This window comes from Hipposideros armiger, unplaced genomic scaffold (assembly GCF_001890085.2).
Source record: "Hipposideros armiger isolate ML-2016 unplaced genomic scaffold, ASM189008v1 scaffold_29, whole genome shotgun sequence".
In the NCBI taxonomy this organism is placed as follows: Eukaryota; Metazoa; Chordata; class Mammalia; order Chiroptera; family Hipposideridae; genus Hipposideros; species Hipposideros armiger.
The window spans coordinates 3,626,409-3,645,817 of NW_017731379.1; the positions used below are offsets into that span (position 1 = coordinate 3,626,409).

Here is a 19,409-nt window from a genome sequence, read left to right on the forward strand (position 1 = left end):
AAATCCTAATGAAGGCTAGAGTTCGTTAATTATGTACCAGTGTTAATTACTTGTTTGGCAAATGTGGCATGGTTATGTAAGATGTTAACATTAGACAAAACAGTGAAGGGAATTTGGGAACTCTGTGTACAATTTTGCAACTTTTCTATAAATTTAAAATTATTCCAAATACAAGTTTATTTAAAAAAAAACAAAAACTGGGGTGGAGGAAGATATAGTAATCACTAATTAATGTATAGAATTCAGAATTTTTTAAATTTCAAATTTATATGATTCAAGCAGTACAGAATGGTATTATAAATTAGAAAATTTAAGATCCCTGCTTAATTGCTTTAGTCCCATTCCCTAGAAGTAACCAAGTTTTGTTTGTTTTTTATTTTTGTTTTTAATTTTTTTTTGTTTGTTTATTCTGGTGGTTACTGCCTTAATTGCAGAAATGCTTTACCTCTTGGCCTTGATTGATCAACATTAGATACAATGTCTACTGATTGTTTACCATGAAAGATAAGATTTTTTTGGTTATATTATTTTCAGTTTTCAGTTATATTATTTCCAGTTTTTCTTTTTAACTTGAATGATAAGCTTAAATTTCAGTTTCTTGTTCTATCAACTTTAGTCATTATCTGTTGGCTCCTTAATATACATTAGATGAAGAAATTTTCAGCCCTGCATTACTCTTTCCTACCTTCTGTTTTCCCGCTTCTGTTAGCTATAGGATTACTTTTACTATAACTGAATTTTAATTTACTATGCCCTTGCCTTCTCCAGAAATAATTCAAGAGAGCTTATAGATATACACAACAGGTTTTGAGCTTATTGTTATATTTTAAAGAACTGGTTCTTTTAAGTTGGATTATTAAGATAAATGTGTGGGGAAGGAATAAGAAAAGTGGCTTCTTCTTAGTACAATATAATTCTCTTCTGAGCCACTTGACCTTTCTAAATTTTATCATAAGGACACATCTGCTTTCTAATTGGGAACTTTTATTTTCCTACCTGTATACCTAGCCATATGTAAATTTCACGAGACTTCTGTTTTGCATGTAACTTTGATTCTAGGATGTTGTCAATTGTTGAGACATATCATTGCTTTTAAAATAACTTCATTGGGGCGGGGTGGGGGGGAGGAGGGCAGTACATTAAATGATTGCATGGAGCTCAATTTCAGAAATAATAAAATGAGGAAATGTATTTAATTTCTTATATAGAAGGGAAAAGAAAAATTAGGTCACCCTTAATTCTGATCCATACCTAGGCTTTTTTCACTAAAGAAACTTTTCTCTTTTCCTCTTAAAAAAAATGAGACTATACTATTTTGGTAGCTTACCCTTTCCGTTAAACCCACTCCCCACCTTTACTTATTTTGGTAGCTATATTATAATTGAATGTGTTTATGTACCTAACTTATTTAACTGGTTCCTCTATTTGCAGCTTTCTATACTATAAACTGTGATCTGAAGAACATTTTTTATAGCTAAATCCTTGCTCATATCTGATTTTATTTTTTTCCTTCAGATGATGAAGTAAAATTTCTGGGTTAAAGTGAATATGTATTTTGTGGTATAGCTGCATAATAGAGAAAAGCAAGTTAACATGTTTTGGCATATTATCACTAAAATATAACTTTTTCTTTTTTATTAGTGAACACTTGTCCTGCTCTTTCACCTTTTTCTTGCATGGAGACAGCAATGTTTGTACCAGTGTGGAGATTAACCAACATCAACCTGTGTACCTTCTTAGTGAAGAGCATATCACCCTTGCTCAACAGTCTAATAGCCCATTTCAAGGTAGATTTTTTTTTTTTTGCTTAGGTATTTGATCTTTTATTGTTGAAAATTCTTATTGAAATTGGTAGTTTTACATGTTGGGATTAATGAAATTTAGCCTACTGATGATTCTGATGTAATTTACTTTCTTCTTCCCCATTAGAGCATTGAGTCAATGAAATAAGGTTTTTTTAATACAACTATTATTTTAAAAATTCTTGTACATGAATGGTAGCATATTATAAAGTATTTTTTCTAAATAGCATTTAGCACATATATGTGTTTTCGTAATTATCTTTCGTGTCAAGTCACGTCATTTTTAACACTTAATACAGGGTCATTTAGTGTAATTTATCTAGAGGAAATACTTTATAAAATGGCTGATTTGTTTTTGAGGACTGGCAGTAGGTTCTTGTTTTAATTCTAAGCCTAGTATTTGCTTTTTTAGAATGCATGTGGCATTACATATAAATACTTAAATTTATATATGCACATCGTTTTTCCTCAAATTGCTTTTCTTTAGTGGAAGTCAGGAGAAATGGAAGATATACAGATATTCCCAGTTCATTGTGAAATTCTATCCATCTGAGATTTTTTGGTAGAAAAAATTTAAATTTTTATAATAAACTCAATGCTGTACTTTATTTTCAAAATAATGAAGTACAATAAATTTCTCAGGAATGATCATTATGGGTTTCCTTTTCTTTTTTAGAATTGTATAATTACTTGCCACTGTGATCTTATTTGGTGTATAGTCTTGAGTTACTTACTTCATGTCTGTTTTGGGTTTCTAGTTATCTTAAGCCCATTTGGACTAAATGGCACTCTCACAGGACAGGCCTTCAAGATGTCCGATTCAGCTACAAAAAAATTAATTGGTGAATGGAAACAGTTCTATCCTATCTCATCTTGCTTGAAGGAGATGTCTGAAGAGAAACAAGAAGATATGGATTGGGAAGATGATTCCTTAGCTGCAGTAGAAGTTCTTGTTGGTATGGATTCTGAGTATTACCTAATCCTAAAGGGAAAATATGTGACTATGTATGAGTTAGATTTTGCTGAATAATAAACAACCCTAATACCTTAGTGATTTTCAACAGCAAACATTTATTTCTATATTTTTTCCTGCTCACATTACATGAGGGCTGCAGCTTGGTTGTGGTTTGGCTCCTTGTATCTTCTTATTCTTCAACCTAGGTTCAAGGAGTACCCAGTATTTGGGACATGCTATTACAAGAACAGAGGAGTAATAGGGACTGAGTCTAACCATGTAAGTGTATTTAAAGCTTCTGCTAGGGCACATCTGTTCACACTCAATTAGACAAAACTAGTCACATGGTCATGCTGAAATCATTGGAGCAGGGAAATATATTCCCCCTAGAAGAAAGGACGCTAAAGGTGAGAAGAAAATAATTTTAAGTGAATAATATTTGGAGGCTGAAAAATTGACGACCTGTGTTATGCAGTATTTTAACGTTTGGTAAAACCGTCACCTCTGGTAAGTGAAAAGGAAGAATATATACCCGAAAGAACTGTGGCCTTTCATCTGCTCTGCCCAGCTCAGCTCTGTTCAGGTTGGCTGTTTTCTATATGTGTTCTCATTCAGGGAAGGAACCCAGGGTAACAAGGTTAAACTGTATTTGGGACATGCTGATCTTAAGGCAGAGGACAGAAATGTAAGAGATAAGACAGGCTGCACTGATCCTGCAAGCACATATAAAGTTCTTTTTAGGATTTAACATATATCACTTACATTTCAGAGCAAATTACAGAGCCAAGCCTGACAATGGAGTGAAGATGTATACTGCACCTTACAGAGACATGGGAGGTGTGGGGAATATATAATTAAGCAGATATAGTTGGGATTAGAATGTGCAACACTGTTTAGTGGAATCATATGGTAATGTTATATATGAAGATTGCCTTATTTGGGGTTTTGGGTTTTTTAATTTAAAAAAAATCTATATTTAATTTTAATAAATATACTACCACCAGAATAACTGTGACAAAAACAGAAGCAAAACACCAACATATATTGGGCTTTTTAAATAGAGATATAAAGAAGAAAACAGAAAATGGTCCATAATTCTAGTCCCCAGATTACTTTTGTTAAACTTTTAAAATAAGTTTCAGTACACCTTTAATCAGTCAGATTTGCAAATAAGGATTTTTAAAAAAAGCAATACATGTTCATGCTTAGAAAATCCAAAAATGAAAACGCTGCCTTCTTCTAAGTCTCTTCTCACTGAAGGTAACCACTACTAACAGTTTCTTGTGGTTTTTTTCCAGAAAAACCTTATGTCAAAAAGAGCATAGGTTTATTAAAATATATTAAATATAATTTAAACAAGTGTGATTATATTCTATCTACTTTTCCATTACAGTATTTTTGAGTGAAACTAACCCCACTATAATCACAATAGTAATTGATTTTCCTGTCTTTTTTCCTTTCAGCTGGTGTCCGAATGGTCTACCCAGCATGCTTTGTTCTAGTCCCTCAGTCAGACATTCCTACTCCGAGCTCTGTGGGATCCTCTCACTGTTCAGCTTCTTGCTTGGGTGTCCACCAAGTGCCTGCTTCCACAAGAGATCCTGCTATGTCTTCGGTTACTCTTACACCACCTACATCTCCTGAGGAAGTCCAAACAGGTATTGTTATAATTTGTTTCATTAGCTCTAAGGATAAATCTGTTGTTTTGTATACAGTAAACATTTAATTTAAAAATATAATTATTTTGAAATAATTTCAAATTTATTGATAGAACTCTGTCATCCAGATTCCCAAACTGTTAAACATTTCTTCCATCATCCTCTCTATATGTATACATTGATTATCATTGGTTTTCTTCTGAACCATTTAAGAGCAAGCTGCAGACATGCTGCCCCATCACCCCTAAGTACTCAGTGTATATTTCGAAATTAAGAACACCCTCCTATATAAGTACCATTTAATCCTCCAAGTGAGGAAATCAACATTGATATAAGATTACCATCCAATTCACATCCCCTGTTCAAATTTTTTCTTTCCATATTTTATGTAAAGTAACATAGTTTTTTGCTTCAAAATATTAAGTCAGCTTACCAGGTAGCTGGGGCAAGTTGTATCACAAATTAATTTTTAAAAACCCAAATAATATTATTTTAAACCTACCTCTGTTCTCCTACAGCCTATTCTTTTTTGTTTGTTTTCAGTTGATCCTCAGTCTGCCCAGAAGTGGGTCAAATTTTCTTCAGTATCTGATGGCTTCAACTCTGATAGTACCAGCCATCATGGTGGGAAAATACCCAGAAAATTAGCAAATCATGTGGTGGATAGAGTCTGGCAAGAATGCAATATGAACAGAGCACAGAACAAGTAAGTATTTTCATTTTCAAGTTTAAAAATTACATGTTGGTAGTTACTTGTAAATAGGAGATATTTGAAGTATAAGCAATCGTTTATCTGATTTTTCTTTAATTAAAAAATTGACATTTTAAAATTCAGTTTTGCTTAATTTAGGGTTACAGAAAATTTTATGAGTTCTGAACAATTGTATAATTTCAAACCTTAGGAGGAAGTATTCAGCTTCATCAGGTGGTCCATGTGAAGAAGAGACAGCTGATAAAGTAGCATCCTGGGATTTTGTTGAAGCCACACAAAGAACAAGTTGCTGTTGTTTGAGGTAGATTTTTTTTTTTTTTTTTTTTTTTTTTAGTTGACTGATACCTGTATGTGTGTGTGGTCATTTCTTAGGCTGTTGAGTAATTAATTATGCTCCACTTTGTTTGAGGTAGCTTATATAAGCACAGTGTATTAGGATATTTTTCAAAAGAAAAATTTGAGGGGAAAAAAGCTCAGTAATTTGGAGCTAATTCTAGAAGTACATACAAATAAATGTATGCCTTAAGTTCTTGCACAGTTATCAGAGCTGGGCTGTGAAAGCTTGGTTTTGTAACCAAATAAAAGAAAATTTTGTACTTAATTATGGGTGGGTGGGTGTTGGGGGTGTGTGTGTGTGTGTGTGTGTGTGTGTGTGTGTGTGTGTGTGTGTGTAAGGTAAAAGGCACACATGTCTCTTTAGAAGTGATCATAGGTTTCTCCCAAGGGTCTCATAAAAAAGATGATATATAATATACTAGATAAAAATTTCCACAGTCTTTTATAGTAAATACAATATAGGGTTTGTGCAGCAGTTTCTAATAACATCCCTTTGGGCAAACTGTAGGTGAAATGCTGACATAAGATTAAAAAAATGTGATTCAACAAGGGCCCAAAGATGTACTGTGAAAATGCAAGCTTTCTAATAGACTGCATTGGTTGAAAGATTGAAAGAGGAATGGATGAATTTGGAATTCTTCAGGCATTTGTATTATTTTATATATTTGGGCCTTTGATGAGATTTGGTTATTAGAGGTATTAAGAGTATATTGCCTAGAATTTATTTTATTCTACAGATGAAATGTAGATCATATGCTTTTGCAATCAAGTAATTTTGCAAACAAATAATGGTATTTACATCTCTAATCTGGACTTGTGAGCAAATAGCTGGCCACCCCTTTTTGTCATGGATGTGAGCCAAAGAAATGGAGCGCCTTGTCTGCAGGTTAGGGCCAAGGTTTTTCCTACATTAGCTCTGTTTGATTGAGTACAGTGACAGACTCTCAAGCATTGTGGTATGTTTTTGCATAGATTAAGTGTCCTTACATAGATTTTTTTGGATTAGAGACAGTATAATTTTTTAACGTCTGGCAACTTTGTTGAAAACTTGCCTCTGTTGTTGGTAGATTGGAGTAAAAATATAGATCGATTAGCTGCTGTTTAACAGTTTAAAAGAGTTAAAAACCATACGCACCTAGGGGGAAAACAAACAAACCTAGTTTTGAAATGCAGGGCTCCATGACATTATTTGTCTGAGACCAGGGGTCAGCATACTATGATCCATTGACCAAATTTGGCTCAATGCCTGTTTTGTATAGCCTGTGAGCTGAAAATGATTTTTACATTTTTAAATAGTTGAATAAAATTTAAAGGAGAATATTTTGTGACATGAAAATTATGTGAAATTCGAATTTTAGTGTTCATAAATAAGGATTTATTGGAGCCACATTCATTCATTTACATATTAACTATGGCTGCTTTCACAGAGTTGAGTAATTGCAACATAGACTGTATGGCCCCTGAGCCTAAAATATTTACCATCTGGTCCTTTACAGAGTTAAGTTTGCCAATCCCTGGTTTAAGACCATGGAATGCTTAAATGAAATTAAGCTTTTCTTTCCTTGTATGTGTTGGCATTTTTATCAAGCAGCTTTTCATTTTTAGTTCCTAACCTAGACTTTTGCTTTATTCTTTTTGAAAGATGTGGGTTTTAAGTGTATTTGCCTAAAATGGTTTTAAAGGAAGACATTCAGAATGTATAAGTTCAAATTCTTAGTCTCTAAGCTGAACTTTTATTTTTAAAAACTTGCTTTCTTTCATATTTCCAGAAATTCCTCCCAGACTTGTAGAGATTTGATATAATGAAATTTTGTATAATCTATTCGTGTTACTTGCTTTGGTAAATTTACCCCTTTAGTAAATACAGTGTTTCTAATCATTTACTTTTTTAATTTACTTTTTTACTATCGCATTTTGTACTACATGCTTTCTGTTTACTTCCCCCAAGTATGGTTCTCTTATTTTGTTCTTAAATAAGGCTTGAAAAGACTTTGAGTCACCATAGTGTGTATCCCTTTCTGCTATAGAATATAGGAGGTGTAGGGCACACGTTGGTAGCTGACTGTACTAGTCAGCCACTCTGTTCTCAGATCTATCCCTACACTTTCCCTGCTCTGTTCTACATTGAAGGGAAGTACATTTCCTAGGCTTCCTTACTTTCTGCATATATTTTTTTCCAGCTTTATTGAGATAAAATTGACAACGTTGTGTAAGTTGAAGGTGTGCAACATGATTTGATTAGCCTCGCTTGCTTTCTGGATTTGGCTAATAGGAGACACTAATAAGATTGGTTGATGAGAAGAGGGAAAAAGCCAGGGTACTTCCCTACCGTTTTTTTGAGCAAACTCCAGCAGCAGCTGTGTGTCCCATTAACAGCAGCCCTTTTTCTTCCATGGTCCCATGGTCCCATGGTCCCAGTTAACCACTAAGCAGGTCCTGCTATGGTTCTAGCACCATGCTAAGCTTCTGTGATAAGACTACTTCTTATTGTCCTTTCAGTCCTAGAAATCATAGACACTCCTTGCTGTTACTAGTCTCTGTGTTGTCTCACTTTTCTTATTTTTTTGTAACCAATTCTCTGTAGTAAATTTCCTCTGTATGATGATAGGACGACCCTGACTGATATGCTGGCTTCTCTTAGAAATTGATTTGAAAAAAAATTGCATAATTATATAAGCAATTTTCATGAGCTTATCTAATTTTAAGGAATTTAAATTATACAAATAAAGCTAAAGTTCCCCGGATCTCCCTCTGTCTCTTTCCAAATTCTACTACTCTTCCCTTGAAGTGACTAGTTGCCAATTAGGTATTATCCTTCCATACTTTTTTCTGTAATTTTGTGTGTGTATATGGTTTTCCGCTGAACACATAAATATAATATTGATGTATTGGCATCTTATTTTTTTCCCCACTTAATGTGCCTTAGCGCTTTCCATCTTAGTTACTTGTAGGATCTGCCTTATTGTTTTAAAAAACTTTTTGGTATTCCACTGAATGGGCGTATAGTATATTTAATCCTTTGGAGTTCGATAGGTTGTTTCCAAAGGCTTTTTGTTTGTGTTTACTTAAAAAACAAAAGAAAAAACTGTAATTATCAGTTATTTATTAGATTTTTTTGAACACTTGGTGATACATGTCCTAGGCTCAGGATACACTAGTGAACAAGGCTCCTGCTACTATGAAGCCTGTACTCTAATGGCAGTGGGGCAGATAATTAATTTGTTTTTTAAAAGAATCCTTAATCCTTTTAAAATTTAAGGGTGATGAGTGCTTGGAAGGAAATAAAACTAGGTGGGTGATGTGATAGAGTGTTGTGGGCAAGGGGGCTATTTATATTTAAACTTATATTTAAACTTCTTGTGACTTCAAGAAGATTTTACCAATTTTACTCCCAACTTTTTTCATGTAAGAGTGCTGGTTTTTCTTGTGCTTTCAGTGTTCTAAACTGTCCTTAATTTTATTATTTTTTTGCCCTTACAGTAAGTGGAAAGCATAAAATTGTTTTAATTGGCATTTTTCAGTTATTAGTGAGATTAAATATAGTTCAGTTACTGATATTAGGCTCTAACCTGGTGGAATGTTCATAAGAAAAATAGCACTTAGAAGGCTATATAACTAGAAAGCAAGACAATAAATTTCAGTGCTAACAATAAAATACTAGGAACTTAGTAGGAAAAAGAATGTAAAGGGATAACTGTTGGATTATACTTTAAGGACAACTTTTTTTAGAAAGATTTTCAATTTGTTTAAGTTCTAGTATGAAATTCAGTTCTCTCTACAGAAGACGAGTTTTCAGAAAAAGCGCTCTGTAGAAGAAAGGGACTGTATTTTAATATTACCAAAATTTTAGATAGCCATTGCTATTAGTATATAGACTGAATTAATAATTTCTTACCTTTATAGGAGGGTTAGTGAATGTATGGCTGTTTACTTTTCGTATCTCCTGTATCCTTGGAATATAACCAAATTGTTCACTGCAGATGGTTGGTGATTCTGTCTCCTTAGTCGTTTGCATAACTTGATCAGTTCTTAAACTTTTGGTATCAGGACGTACTTACTCTCTAAAAAATTATTGAAGATTCCGAAGTGCTTTTATTTATGTGGGTTACTATTTATATCGATTTTAGAGAAATGTTAAAGCACTACTTAACTTATTAAAAAAAATAATAAACCTAGTACATATTAACATAAATAAAATACTTTCATAGAAATCAATTATATTTTCCAAAATAGCAACAAAAAAATGGAAACAAGTAGTATTGTTTTTTAGTTTTGCAAATCTCTTCAGTGTTGAGCTCAATAGAAGATAACTGGATTTTCATCTGCTTCTACATTTAATCTTTTGTTATATATTGTCTTGGTTGAAGTGGGCGAAGAAAATCGAACTTCTCATAGCTATGCAATTGGAAAAGGGAAGAAAGAATATTTTAATAGCTTTTTCAGGTAATTGTGGATATTCTTTGATACTATACCAAAATTTGACAAGTGGTAGTTTCTTAAAGGTTAGTCTCAATGTGGAATCTGAAACCATATTAATGAAATTCTTGTACCCCACCAAAAATTGAATGAATCTTTTACTTATGCATGATTTTGTAACATCATGCATTAATCATTTGGAAAATAACAGTTCACTGACTTATGCAGATCTTCTGAATGTTGACACATTTTGTTACATGGTATGAAAAATTGCATTCGTTAATATCACCAACAATCTCATCAGAAAAATCTTTTTAAAGTATTGGAATGCTGTTAAAGCTCACCATGGCATATACAATCTTCCAAATTCTAAATCTTCCAAATTCTAAATCATGCTTAAAAGCTCAAATTTTATCATTTGTTCATCTTTAACGTGACAGATTCATTTTGTTCATTTTTGAGAACTAAATAACCTAGGCTGCCAAATAACCAAAATCTGGATAACCAAAGTTTATCTGTCAATCATTTTTTAAAAAATAAAAATGGTTTCCATGAAAAAAGTGGCTTCTTCAGCTTTGTAACTGAAACAGTTATACAAGTGCCTGTCCTCAGAGTAGCCACTATACTTGGATGTGCAGCACAGATGCTTCATATGTGCTTCCTGTTTCTTTATAAAGAACATAAAAAACTGCAGGGATTCAGATTTAATAAAAAGTAATAATTTTTACTGTCTTCATGAACGACATTTTCAAGTGAAACTGGCTTTAAAAGAAAAAACAAGTGTATGGCAGTGAAGAAAATGATTACTACTGCTACTACTAGTTAGTACCACTGCCTTGCATGACTTTCAGTTACCAGCAGTTTTATTGTCCTTTGCTTTTGCACCATCTTCATAAATATCAACATAATGAAAAAGGCAAATAATGTCTTCATACTTGGAAAATGGTTTTGAACCCTGTAGAGCCCCTGAAAGAGTCCATGACACCATACTTTGTAAGCTTTTATAGTAGACACTTAAATATTTGAATAATTAATAAATGAATGATACTGTTATGATATCAACTTATTCCTACCTTCTTATTCTGTTTTTTTTTTTTTTTCCTTTGCTTTCCTTCCCCCTTTCCTGCTGTTATTGTTGACTGTCGTCCTTTTTTTCCTTTGTTCTGCTGGCTTAGAAGTTAAATATTCTAAATAAAAATAATAAGTTAGATATTCTATTTAATTCTGTTAATTGAATTAAATATTTACTGTGTTTCTACTGTAAAGTCTAAGTTAATGTCTCTTTATGAAAGAAACAAGGACGATGGAGCACTTTAATTTTGCTCCAGTTATTTTCCATGCCATGTTTTTTTTTTTTTTTTTTAGCATTTTAGCTCTGCCTTGCTCTGTTCTGAAAAATTTCAAACATGCATAGAAGTAAGAGAATTGGACAGTGAGCACTTGTATATCAACCATCTATATTTATTTGCTACATTTACTTCATCTAGAACTCTTATGGAAGAGTGAAAAAAAAAGTAATTGAACTTGATTGATCTAAAATGATTATTTTGATAATCAGCATAAAACATTAATGAGATACTTGCCATTTTTTGTCACATGATGTCTAAAAAAACTTATAGCACATCTCAATTTGGATTAGCCACATTCGTGTGTCTATAGCCACATCTGACATGTGGATACCGTTGTTGGACAGCACAACTTTAGAAATAGAGTTAGAAATGGGATTAATGGGATTAATGACTGGAAAATATAGGAAAGGCAAGTTTCTACTAAAAATAATTTTTTTTCTAACAACTGGAGCTATTGGATGATGGGATGCATTTCCTTAAAAGGTAATGTCCTTGTCACTGAAAGTATTCAAAGAGAGGATGGTCAGAGAAGGGATAATTTCTACATTGGGTAGGACCTGCTCTTTTTTTTTTTTTTTTAATCATTTTCTTAAAATTTTTTTAGAATGCTATTTAAAAATTCAAATAATGCACATGAATATTAAAAATTACAAGTTTTCCCTCCTATATATGTATGTAGTTCTACCTTGCCTGCTTTCTTTCACATAATTGAAATCATGCTATGTGTACTGTTCTGTAACTTGCTTGTCTTGGTAAATAGTTATCCTGGGTATCCTTCTGTATCAGCACATACATAAATACACTTTATTTTTTCCTTTTAAGCTCATAGTACTCTATAATACTATAGAGATATAGTACTTTATTTGGTCAGTCCCCTATGCTGCACTCTTGCTGAAGATTTTTAAAGCAAAATCTTAAGTATCATAATTTCATTCCTACTTCAGTATGCAAATCTAAAAATGTTAAGATTTTCTCTTATAACTATAATTCTGTTATCATACCTAATAAAAAGAACATTATTTTCTTGGTATGATCTGATACCCTCTACAGATTTGTCTCAGAAAGATCTTTTTGGTTTGTTTGACTAGGATCCAAATAAAGGTGTACATTTATTTAGTTGTATATATCTTCTTGATTTCTCGTAATCCCCTGCCCCCTTTTTATGGCATTGACTTGGAGAAACTAGGTCAGTTGTCCTGTAGAATGTCCCACATTCTGGATTTCTCAATTTGTCATGTATTTTAACTTGTTATTTTAGTGTCATTTAACTTCTTTCTTCCTTATCCCTTGCATTTTTGTAAATGGAAGGTAGCTCTAGAGCTGTTTCGTTCAGTACTAGTAGCTATGTTAGTAATAACTAGTGGCTGTTTAAATATAAAATAGTTGAATTTAAATAACATTAAAAATTTAGTCCTTAGGTTGCACTAGCCACATACAGAACATTCCCATCATCACAGAAAGCTCTGTTGGGCGGTGCTGATCCAGAGGCTGGATTAGATTTAGGTTTGAGATTTGGGGAGAGAATACTTAATAGATGGTGCTGTGTTGCTTTCTGTTGTGTCACATCAGAAGAGACATGTCTGGTTGTCCCACTTTTAATGTGAAGATTGAGGAGGTGCTGATTAGCCTGAACCCTTCATTGTAAAGTTTCTCATCATGTTTACTATGAATAAGAGTTTTTCTTTTTTCTTTGAAATCTCTAATCACTTTCTTTTTCTAGACTTACTGTATTGGCTAAAACTTTGAATAAAATTGTTGAATAGAAATGTTGAGAGTTAATATTCTTGCTTCATTTCCAGTCTTAGGGAGAAATTATTCAGTCTTTCATCATTAAGTTTATTAGTGTAGTTTTTCATAGAGTCCCTTGGTCAGATTTACTAAGTTCTATTCCTTGCTTGCTGAGTCTTTTTTTATGAAGAGGTGTTGAATTTTGTCATTTTTCTGTATTTATTGAGATAATCATAAGGTTTTCTTTTACATTTTGCTAATGTGATGAATAATACTGATTTTATCTTTTGAATGTTATACCTTACATTCTGGGATAAATCCTATTTGGTCATGATATATCAGTTATCTTTTTATATATTATTGGATTACTAATATTTTGTTAATGATTTACATCTGTGTTCTTGAGGGATATTGGTCTATGGTTTCTTTTCTTATAATGTCTTTGATTTTGGTACCAGGGTAATGGTGGATTTCTCCTGTAACTTTTTGACATAACTCCACTTTTTTGGGGGTTTTTTTTGTGTTTTTTTTTTATAACTTTCATGCTCCCCCTGTCCCGTACACAATACAATGTACCATGCTCTGTACAAAAGAGAGTCTCAGCGTATTCCCTCAATAGAGAGGATTTTACAAAAAAAGTGCCTGCTTTTTTAAATATATTTTCTGGTTATCTCTGATATAACAAAACCATTAATAAAATAAATTTTAAAAGAAAACCTAATGAATACTGAATGCTTTAACCCCATATCTGTTCACATTTTTTCTAGTTTCTTAGAGTATTTTTTATATACATCAATATCAGTTAAGTTTAGAAATCTCAAAAGTGCACAGTATTTTTGCAACACTGAAAGAAACCTTTGTTTTTTTTTAAGATTTTTTTTTTTATTGGGGAATTGGGGGAAGGGAACTGCACCGGGGAATCCAGGGAAAGGGAACAGATAAGTTGATGTCCTTTTTGTTCTTCATTCTAGTTGTGGAGGACGTTGCTTCACTGGCCTGTGTTGGTATTATCATTGCGCTCTTCCCGGGTGAGGCAGATAGGTCACTGGCCTCTGGACGGCCACTCATGGTGGCTCTTGGCAGCTCACATCGGCTGCTGGCCATTCACGCTGGCTGCCGGCTGCTCACACTGGCTGCTGGCCACTCATGGTAGCTTATGGCAGCCAACTGCAGCCAGGGCTGCAGCCTACGCCATCGACAGCAACTCACCGCAGCCCAGCTCCAGATCGAGCTGTTGTTCACCATCTTAGCTATAGAGGGCACAGTGACACTGGCCCTCACGTAGGATACGAACCGGGACTCTGCTGCTCAGAGCTGGTGTCCCAAGCCAGGTCTTAACCAACGGGCCACTCGGCTGGCCCAAGAAATCTTAAACTCTGAAAAAAATTATTAGATTTTTAGGTGTATAGTTTTAAGTTCTTCAATTTAGAATTGCTTCATATTATGAGGAAAAATTTCTTGTAGGAATTTTACTTTTCCAGTCAGCTGATTTTTTCTGTAGTGGGGGACGGAAGGTAGGTATAGCGTGTGGCTTATCAATTGGTTACTTCCAGTGCTATCCAGACTATTCTAAATGTAATCCAGTAAATAAGTTTTCTAGCCAGTTGCTGTAGGATTGTAGATGATGACTGAGCTCAGCCAAGCCATTGATTTATAAGTACTAACTGTGAAATACCAGGTACATTCATTAATGAATAAATATCAGACCTTTTTACATCTTTTTATCTTAAAATAACCAGAATCTTATCTCTGTATTTTTTCAGATACTAAGATATTTAGATTATATAAGGCGAACCATCTTTGCCTGTCTGATCACATATCTATTAAATGAGAATGAGAGAATTGGCTTTTATGAATCTTTCTGCATGCTTTTTATTTTAGGTCACTGAACAAAGAATTGTTTTCCATGTAAATTCAAATCATTTTACTTTAGGATTATATGTGAGAAACAAATATCTGAAATGTGTAATAGTGTTAACTTGTATATCTGATACAGTATGATACTATAAATATTAAATCTTTCTTTTCAGGCACAAAAATGTTAAACCAAGAAACCCTGGACAACAAGGACAAACATTATCTTTAAGTCAGCAACAACAAGTACTTCCTAAGCACAAGACCAATGAAAAGCAAGAAAAGAGTGAGAAACCACAGAAACGCCCCTTGACTCCTTTTCACCATCGTGTGTCTGTTAGCGATGATGTTGTCATGGACACAGATTCAGCCAGCCAAAGACTTGTGATATCCGCCCCAGACAGTCAAGTCAGATTTTCAAACATCCGAACTAATGATGTAGCAAAGACTCCTCAGATGCATGGCAGTGAAATGGCAAATTCACCTCAGCCACCCCCACTTAGTCCTCACCCGTGTGATGTGGTTGACGAAGGAGTAACTAAAACACCTTCAACTCCTCAGAGTCAGCATTTCTATCAGATGCCAACACCGGATCCCTTGGTTCCTTCCAAACCAATGGAAGATAGGATAGACAGTTTATCCCAGTCTTTCCCAGCTCAATTCCAGGAAGCTGTAGAACCTACAGTGTATGTTGGTACAGCAGTAAACTTGGAAGAAGATGAAGCTAATGTAGCCTGGAAGTATTACAAGGTCCCAAAGAAAAAAGATGTAGAGTTTTTACCACCTCAACTTCCAAGTGATAAATTCAAGGAGGATCCAGTTGGACCTTTTGGACAGGAAAGTGTAACATCAGTTACAGAGTATGTATTTCTTTAATAGTCACTATTATAATTTAAGGGTGGAAAAATGATGTAAGTTCTTAACACTAGGACTCCAGAGTTGGTTTCAGGGTAGTATTTAAAATAATAAATCCTTCGAGTATTAATTTTGCATAATTTTTTACTGTATTTCTCAGGGAACCTCTTTATTATGAAATATTTTAGTTACAAAAAAGTGGGGAAAATAATAATTATCCATCAACCAAATTAAGGATTTTACATACAATTAAAACTTTTATGTACTATTTTTCTTCCTCCATTCTTGTTTCTACTGTCCTGAATTTGGAATTTATCATTTATATACATGTTTTTATACATGTATCTCTAGTTAATTCATTTTAATTGCTCTATAGTATTTCTCTGTTTTGAATTATGCCATAATTCATTTATCTACTCTCTTGAAGATGGACATGTTGGTTATTTTCAATTTCACAATTATAAAGGATGTAGCAGTGAGCTTTTTGTATACATTTCCTTGTACACTTGTATAAAAATTTTTCTAGAGAATACATCTTAAAGTGAAATTGCTGGGCCATGGGAATACTTTCGTGTTCAACATCAATTGTTGCCAAGTTGCTTTTCAAACTATACCAGTTTACACCCTCATCAACCAGCAGAATATGAGAATGGCTGCTGCTCTACATTTTCCTCAGTACTTGGTATTACAAGGCTTTTAAAATGGCTAATCTGCATTCAGAATGGCATCATATTTTCTTAATAGGTGTTTTCCAGATTCCTAGTAAGGTTAAACATCACATGTTTATTTGGACGTTTAGATTTCCTCTTCTGTGAATTGGCCTGTAGCTCATATTTTTTAGTACATTTTTCTTTTTTTTCCTGATTTATTCCTTACATATTCTGGTTATTAATCTTGTATTAGTTATTGTGCTATAGCTATCTTTATCTTCTTCCATTCTTTGGTTTGTCTTCTTTGTTTACTTTATGTCTGACATACTTTGGGCAGAAGTAGGCTTTTTTTTCAGGTCTTCTATGTTCTGATTACATTTGTAGCCTGTACCATGTCTTTCCTTGTTATCTGTAGATTTTTCTAAAAGGTGAAAGTTAACACACAAACATCATTTTCATTAAAACTATTTATCAGTGCAAGGCCAAGTAGTGTGCAAAGATTACATTTCTTTCTCTATCGATCTGTTGTCAATGAAAGATTTGAAGGTCTTCTGTTTAGCTTAGAATTTTGAAATTCCACAAGAATATGTGTAGGTATAGTGGTCTTTTGTTCAGGCATTGTACTGGGCATTGAGGAAGATTGGTTTAATTTGAAGTCTTTTTTTTGTCTTGCCACTGGGAAGTTATCTTTTTCTTGGATAATGTCTCCATCCCCCCCCCCCCCATTTTCTTTGGAACCTCTATAATTCATATGTTGAACTTATTTATTTTCTCTCATTTTCCATCTATTTTTTCTCTGTATTCTGAGGGGATTCCTCGACTTCTAGTGCTTTCTTGAAGTCTCAGTATTTGTTTCTCCTGTTTTATTTTCCTAAACTTAAAAATATCATCCCCTTCTTATTTAATGTCTTGTAACTGTTTTTTCATTTGAATTACTTGCTTTATTTTAGTCTTTTTCTTTACTATGCTGCCATATTTCTTTTTTCTTTTTTTCTTTTTCTTTTTTTTTTTTAAGATTTTTATTGGGGAATTGGGGGGATGGGAACAGTGCTGGGGAATTGGGGAAAGGGGAACAGACAAGTTGCTGTCGTTTTGTTCTTCAATCTAGTTGTGGAGGATGTTGCTTCACTGGCCCAAGTTGGCACCATCATTGCGCTCTTCCCGGGCGAGGCAGATCAGTCGCCGGCTTCTGGACGGCCGCTCACTGCAGGCTGCTGGCCGCTCACGCTGGCTGCTGGCCGCTCACGCTGGCTGCTGGCCACACACGGTAGCCCATGGCAATCCACTGCCACAGGGACTGCAGCCCACGCCGTCGCCGGCGACTCATGGCAGCCCAGCTCCAGGTTGAGCTGTTGTTGAGCATCTTAGCTGTGGAGGGCAGTGTCACTGGCCCTCATATGTGGGATCCGAACCGGGGCCCTCTGGCATCCCAAGCGAGTTCTTAACCATCGCGCCACTCGGCCGGCCCCTTCTTTTTTTCTTTTTAATTGGGGAATTGGGATGGGACCAGTGCTGGGGAATTGGGGGAAGGGGAACAGACAAGTTGCTGTCGTTTTGTTCTTCAATCTAGTTGTGGAGGATGTTGCTTCACTGGCCCAAGTTGGCACCATCATTGCGCTCTTCTCTGGCGAGGCAGATCAGTCGCCGGCTTCTGGACGGCCGCTCACTGCAGGCTGCTGGCCGCTCACGCTGGCTGCTGGCCGCTCACGCTGGCTGCTGGCTACACACGGTAGCCCATGGCAACCCACTGCCACAGGGGCTGCAGCCTACGCCGTCGCCGGCGACTCATGGCAGCCCAGCTCCAGGTTGAGCTGTTGTTGAGCATCTTAGCTGTGGAGGGCAGTGTCACTGGCCCTCATATGTGGGATCCGAACCGGGGCCCTCTGGCATCCCAAGCGAGTTCTTAACCATCGCGCCACTCGGCCGGCCCTGCTGCCATATTTCTTATTGTTTCTTCATACACATTTTAGAATGAGGATACAGAGATGCTGATTGGAAATTTTGTGTGCTTGTGCAGAGCCGTGTTAATTGGCAGGCCTTCCTCATTCAATAAATATTTTAGTGTATATTATGTATCTGTTCCAGACACTTTGTTTTTTGATAATGGGATAGGGGATGTTTTGGAGGGAGGCCTTGTACCTAAAATTCCAGAATGAAGAGGATGCCAGATACTGGGTCTTCACCAGGTAGTTTATTCATTTTTTTTTATATTCATTTTTTGTTCTTCTGTTTTCAGCTTTGTTCTAACTTCTGTCTAGAGATATAAGTCCAGATTCTCACTGTTTTTTTTTGGCAGTTTGGCTCTCTTGTTTTTGCCTATAGCCCCCTCTTGCATAGACTGTGCACTTTCTCTGCTGTGTTTCACTGATTTTGAGCTTCCCTGAGACTAAGTAAAATGCCTGGTTCATTTATAGCTTGTTTCATTTGTTGATATTGTTAGATATTTACTTTTCTTTTAAAATTCCTTGATTATTATTTTAGTAGACAAACCTGTGTGCAAACCTGTGTGCTTTATCTAGCACTTTGAATCTTAAAAGTTTTCGAGTGTGATTTTTTTTAAATTGAAATTAATCTGCATTTGAAATTGAGGGACTTCAGGATACCCTTATGATGGAAGACAACTTGCTTATTTAGTAGTTAACAGAACTCGTGATCACAAATGATGTCTTGGAAACAAGTTCAAAAAGATTTAAATTATCTGTGCTGTATGTAATGTAAAAGTCTAAGCTAGCCTTAATTCTTGCTTGGAATTGCTGTTGGTCCCCTTATTTCTGTACTTCTATGTATGTGTCGAGCGATCATTGTAAGTTAAACATTGTGTCGAGCGATCATTGTAAGTTAAACATTGTTACATATTTTTTAAAAACCTTCAAGAGTTTCCTTTTATTCTTAGAATAAAAATCCAAACCTTCACCGCCCTATTTGTAAGATTCTACAGTTTCTTGCCTAGCTAATTCTTCACTTTTGTTATTACTCTCCTATTTGCTTCTTGATTTAGCCATACCAGCTTCTTGCTATTCCTTTAAAAAGCCACACTTACGCCTCATGACCTTTAGAATTGCATTACAGATAGGAGACAGCTTACCCCTTCTTA

General features: G+C 34.7%; 1 protein-coding gene across 1 annotated transcript in view; it reads left to right on the forward strand.

Annotated features, from left to right (window-relative positions):
• Positions 1–19,409, forward strand: part of MED13 (mediator complex subunit 13) — a 96,066-nt gene that overhangs the window by 26,355 nt on the left and 50,302 nt on the right. Inside the window, exons 4-9 of the mRNA XM_019636706.1 lie at positions 1,642–1,787; positions 2,561–2,758; positions 4,221–4,415; positions 4,959–5,121; positions 5,318–5,428; positions 14,987–15,670. Coding sequence (XP_019492251.1) covers positions 1,642–1,787; positions 2,561–2,758; positions 4,221–4,415; positions 4,959–5,121; positions 5,318–5,428; positions 14,987–15,670 — 1,497 coding nt within the window. The remainder of the gene's footprint in view (positions 1–1,641; positions 1,788–2,560; positions 2,759–4,220; positions 4,416–4,958; positions 5,122–5,317; positions 5,429–14,986; positions 15,671–19,409) is intronic.